The sequence below is a fragment of the Salvelinus namaycush genome, chromosome 18, assembly GCF_016432855.1.
Source record: "Salvelinus namaycush isolate Seneca chromosome 18, SaNama_1.0, whole genome shotgun sequence".
Taxonomy (NCBI): domain Eukaryota; kingdom Metazoa; phylum Chordata; class Actinopteri; order Salmoniformes; family Salmonidae; genus Salvelinus; species Salvelinus namaycush.
In genome coordinates this window covers 33796335-33802334 of record NC_052324.1, presented here as the reverse complement: position 1 = coordinate 33802334, position 6000 = coordinate 33796335, and the positions used below count along the sequence as shown (strand labels likewise).

Genomic DNA, 6000 nt, shown 5'->3' with positions numbered 1-6000 from the left:
AGTAGGGACAGGCTACTGTCTGTGTGGTATTACAGTAGGGACAGGCTACTGTCTGTGTGGTATTACAGTAGGGACAGACTACTGTCTGCGCGGTATTACAGTAGGGACAGACTACTGTCTGTGTGGTATTACAGTAGTCCAGACTACTGTCTGTGTGGTATTACAGTAGGGACAGACTGACGGTCTGCCGTTGGTAATTACAGTAGGGACGAGACTACTGTTCTGCTCGTGTATTACAGTAGGGACAGACTACTGTCTGTGTGGTATTACAGTAGGACAGACGACTGTCTGTGTGGTATTACAGTAGGGACAGACTACGGTCTGTGCGGTATTAGCAGTAGGGCACAGACTACCGGGTTACTTCTGTGGTGTATTACAGTAGGGACAGACTACCGGTCCTGTGTGGTAATTACAGTAGGGACAGACTACCGTCTGTGTGGTATTACAGTAGGTACACCGACTGTCTGGGTTTATTACAGTGAGGGCCAGACTACTGTCTGTGTGGTATTACGTAGGGACAGACTACTGTCCTGTGGCGGTATTACAGTAGGGACAGACTACCGTCGGTGGGTATTACAGTAGGGACCAGACTACTGTCTGCGCGGTATTACAGTAGGGACAGACTACTGTCTGCGGTGTTATTACAGTAGGGATAGACTACTGTTCTGTGGTGGGTATTACAGTAGGGACAGACTACTGGCTGTGTGGTATTACAGTCAGGGACAGACTAAACTGTCTGGGTGGTATTACAGTAGGGACAGACTACTGTCTGCGTGGTATTACAGTAGGGACAGGACACTGTCTGTGTGGTATTACATAGGGACAGGACTACTGTCTGTGTGGTATTACAGTAGGGAACAGAACTACTGTCTGCGCGGTATTACAGTAGGGACAGACTACTGTCTGTGTGGTATTACAGTAGGGACAGACTACTGTCTGCGCGGTATTACAGTAGGGACAGACTACTGTCTGCGTGGTATTACAGTAGGTCCAGACTACTGTCTGCGCGGTATTACAGTAGGGACAGACTACTGTCTGCGCGGTATTACAGTAGGGCCAGACTACTGTCTGCGCGGTATTACAGTAGGGCCAGACTACTGTCTGCGCGGTATTACAGTAGGGTCAGACTACTGTCTGTGTGGTATTACAGTAGGGACAGACTACTGTCTGCGCGGTATTACAGTAGGGACAGACTGCCGTCTGCGCGGTATTACAGTAGGGACAGACTGCCGTCTGCGCGGTATTACAGTAGGGACAGACTGCCGTCTGCGCGGTATTACAGTAGGGACAGACTGCCGTCTGCGCGGTATTACAGTAGGGACAGACTACTGTCTGTGTGGTATTACAGTAGGGACAGACTACTGTCTGTGTGGTATTACAGTAGGGACAGACTACTGTCTTCGCGGTATTACAGTAGGGCCAGACTACTGTCTGTGTGGTATTACAGTAGGGACAGACTACCGTCTGTGTGGTATTACAGTAGGGACAGACTACTGTCTGCGCGGTATTACAGTAGGGACAGACTACTGTCTGTGTGGTATTACAGTAGGGACAGACTACTGTCTGCGCGGTATTACAGTAGGGACAGACTACTGTCTGCGCGGTATTACAGTAGGGACAGACTACTGTCTGCGCGGTATTACAGTAGGGACAGACTACTGTCTGCGCGGTATTACAGTAGGGCCAGACTACTGTCTGCGCGGTATTACAGTAGGGCCAGACTACTGTCTGCGCGGTATTACAGTAGGGTCAGACTACTGTCTGTGTGGTATTACAGTAGGGACAGACTACTGTCTGCGCGGTATTACAGTAGGGACAGACTACTGTCTGCGCGGTATTACAGTAGGGACAGACTGCTGTCTGCGCCGTATTACAGTAGGGACAGACTACCGTCTGTGTGGTATTACAGTAGGAACAGACTACTGTCTGCGCGGTATTACAGTAGGGACAGACTACTGTCTGTGTGGTATTACAGTAGGGACAGACTACTGTCTGTGTGGTATTACAGTAGGGACAGACTACTGTCTTCGCGGTATTACAGTAGGGCCAGACTACTGTCTGTGTGGTATTACAGTAGGGACAGACTACCGTCTGTGTGGTATTACAGTAGGGACAGACTACTGTCTGCGCGGTATTACAGTAGGGACAGACTACTGTCTGTGTGGTATTACAGTAGGGACAGACTACTGTCTGTGTGGTATTACAGTAGGGACAGACTACTGTCTGCGCGGTATTACAGTAGGGACAGACTACCGTCTGCGCGGTATTACAGTAGGGACAGACTACCGTCTGCGTGGTATTACAGTAGGGACAGACTACCGTCTGTGTGGTATTACAGTAGGGACAGACTACTGTCTGCGCGGTATTACAGTAGGGACAGACTACTGTCTGTGCGGTATTACAGTAGGGACAGACTACTGTCTGTGTGGTATTACAGTAGGGCCAGACTACTGTCTGCGCGGTATTACAGTAGGGCCAGACTACTGTCTGTGCGGTATTACAGTAGGGACAGACTACCGTCTGTGCGGTATTACAGTAGGGACAGACTACTGTCTGTGTGGTATTACAGTAGGGACAGACTACTGTCTGCGCGGTATTACAGTAGGGACAGACTACTGTCTGTGTGGTATTACAGTAGGGCCAGACTACTGTCTGTGTGGTATTACAGTAGGGACAGACTACTGTCTGTGTGGTATTACAGTAGGGACAGACTACTGTCTGTGTGGTATTACAGTAGGGCCAGACTACTGTCTGTGCGGTATTACAGTAGGGACAGACTACTGTCTGCGTGGTATTACAGTAGGGACAGACTACTGTCTGCGCGGTATTACAGTAGGGACAGACTACTGTCTGCGTGGTATTACAGTAGGGACAGACTACTGTCTGCGTGGTATTACAGTAGGGACAGACTACTGTCTGTGTGGTATTACAGTAGGGACAGACTACTGTCTGTGTGGTATTACAGTAGGGACAGACTACTGTCTGTGTGGTATTACAGTAGGGACAGACTACTGTCTGTGTGGTATTACAGTAGGGACAGACTACTGTCTGCGCGGTATTACAGTAGGGACAGACTACTGTCTGCGTGGTGGTGATTTAGAGTAGAGCTCTCAGCTGGGTGAGGGAATGGGTTCAACAGCACTCTGTATGGTGACCAGTCTCTAATATACCATGTGCCTGTCGGACACAAACCACCTGGAACGTAGGATGAGGAAAAAGGCCTGTGTCCCTGTACTAATTCCTACACGGGAATTAGTTCATTAGGGCACACCATAGCGTTTATCAACGGAAATAGTAAATGAGCGTTTCTTATTGGACAAGGTAGGTAGGTTCAGGTAGTCTCTCCACTATTTCTGTAATTTCTTTCCAGTTGGTGCCTCTCCAGCCATATTATCTACCATAAGATGAATGGACACTCATGTAATCCACCACCAGGTGAACTCTAACGCTGACCCTCTCTGTTTGACTTCCTCAGATATCCGAGAACTTCTACTGTGATCTGAACTCAGACCAGTTTAAAGGGTTCCTGAAACCCCACACGCCACAGACGGACCACTCCACCCTCTCCCGAGCAGCCATATTCTCCATCACATACCCCTCCCCAGACATCTACCTGGTCATCAAGGTAAGATACCCATCTCACCTACCTGCACCTATCTACAGTACTTGCTCGTTCAGGTAATACACACGTCTGTACGGCACCTACAGTATCTACAGTTGCTGGTCATTATGGTAAACACTGTAGAACTAAATATATGCCATTTTAATAGAGGCTTTTATCCAAAGTGACTTAACAGTAGTGTACTGCCTACATACATTTTCATATGGTTGGCCCCAGCTGGAATTGAACCCACAGCCCTGACGTGTCTACCTCCTCACACATATTATATATGGTGCCCCTATCAATTTGTGGGTTAACGTAGCATACAGTAGGCAACTCTCCATAGATCCCTGTGTACAGTATTAGCTTGGACAGTGATGTACCTCTGTGTTGGCTGTGTTTCATAGTGATGTACCTCTGTGTTGGCTGTGTTTCAGAGTGATGTACCTCTGTGTCCTGGCTGTGTTTCAGAGTGATGTACCTCTGTGTTGGCTGTGTTTCAGAGTGATGTACCTCTGTGTTGGCTGTGTTTCAGGGTGATGTACCTCTGTGTTGGCTGTGTTTCAGAGTGATGTACCTCTGTGTCCTGGCTGTGTTTCAGAGTGATGTACCTCTGTGTCTTGGCTGTGTTTCAGAGTGATGTACCTCTGTGTCCTGGCTGTGTTTGAGTGATATACCTCTGTCTTGGCTGTGTTTCAGAGTGATGTACCTCTGTGTCCTGGCTGTGTTTGAGTGATATACCTCTGTGTTGGTTGTGTTTCAGAGGGATGTACCTCTGTGTCCTGGCTGTGTTTGAGTGATATACCTCTGTGTTGGCTGTGTTTCAGAGTGATGTACCTCTGTGTCCTGGCTGTGTTTGAGTGATATACCTCTGTCTTGGCTGTGTTTCAGAGTGATGTACCTCTGTGTCCTGGCTGTGTTTGAGTGATATACCTCTGTGTTGGTTGTGTTTCAGAGGGATGTACCTCTGTGTCCTGGCTGTGTTTCAGAGTGATATACCTCTGTCTTGGCTGTGTTTCAGAGTGATGTACCTCTGTGTCCTGGCTGTGTTTGAGTGATATACCTCTGTCTTGGCTGTGTTTCAGATAGAGAAGGTGCTGCAGCAGGGAGAGATCAGTGACTGTGCAGAACCATACATGGTCATGAAGGAGACTGACTCAGCAAAGGTAGAGTGCCATGATCACACACACACACACACACACACACACACACACACACACACACACACACACACACACACACACACACACACACACACACACACACACACACACACAGCTATAGGTTGTAATTGTGGTTCTGTGTGGTTCCATGGGTCAGAACAAGGAGAAGCTGGAGAAGCTGCGTAATCAGTCTGAGATGTTCTGTCAGAGACTTGGTCGCTACCGCATGCCCTTTGCCTGGGCTACAGTCAACATCATGAACGTCATCAGCACCGCCACACTGGACCGAGACACCACCGACTCTGACAGCCTCAACGGTCTGTGTGTGTGTGTGTGTGTGTGTGTGTGTGTGTGTAAGCTGGTTAACTCTTGAGCCCAATGCTTGTTTAATCTTACTTTACTTTTCTGTACCTGACTTGACTGACCTCTCCTCCCCTATCCAGGTAAATCCAGCAGTCTGGAAAAGAGAGGTCAGTTGCCCAGGAGGAACTCAGAGAGGTTCGGTACCATGGAAGACCAGTGTAACATGTCTGCCTTCAAACCTGCTACCATCACCATCAGCACCTTCTGCAAGCAGGTCTGAACACATGCACTAGAGAAAACAACACACTCTACAATATAAACATCGATCCAGCGACATAAGCATCGCTAAGCTCAGAGAAAGGTCTTGGACAGAGAAAGGTCTTGGACAGAGAAAGGTCTTGGACAGAGAAAGGTCTTGGACAGAGAAAGGTCTTGGACAGAGAAAGGTCTTGGACAGAGAAAGGTCTTGGACAGAGAAAGGTCTTGGACAGAGAAAGGTCTTAGACAGAGAATGGTCTTGGACAGAGAATGGTCTTAGACAGAGAATGGTCTTGGACAGAGAATGGTCTTGGACAGAGAATGGTCTTGGACAGAGAATGGTCTTGGACAGAGAATGGTCTTGGACAGAGAATGGTCTTGGACAGAGAATGGTCTTGGACAGAGAATGGTCTTGGACAGAGAATGGTCTTAGACAGAGAATGGTCTTAGACAGAGAATGGTCTTAGACAGAGAATGGTCTTAGACAGAGAATGGTCTTAGACAGAGAATGGTCTTAGACAGAGAATGGTCTTAGACAGAGAATGGTCTTAGACAGAGAATGGTCTTAGACAGAGAATGGTCTTAGACAGAGAATGGTCTTACACAGAGAATGGTCTTGGACAGAGAATGCTTGACCTTGTGGGTATCACCTCGAGACAAGGCATTCTTTCATTC

The 6000-nt window shown here is 48.1% G+C and overlaps 1 protein-coding gene across 1 annotated transcript in view; it reads left to right on the top strand.

Moving 5' to 3' along the window:
* Positions 1 to 6000, top strand: part of LOC120062920 (dedicator of cytokinesis protein 8-like) — a 55395-nt gene that overhangs the window by 14590 nt on the left and 34805 nt on the right. Inside the window, exons 7-10 of the mRNA XM_039012979.1 lie at positions 3476 to 3625; positions 4687 to 4767; positions 4922 to 5081; positions 5208 to 5341. Coding sequence (XP_038868907.1) covers positions 3476 to 3625; positions 4687 to 4767; positions 4922 to 5081; positions 5208 to 5341 — 525 coding nt within the window. The remainder of the gene's footprint in view (positions 1 to 3475; positions 3626 to 4686; positions 4768 to 4921; positions 5082 to 5207; positions 5342 to 6000) is intronic.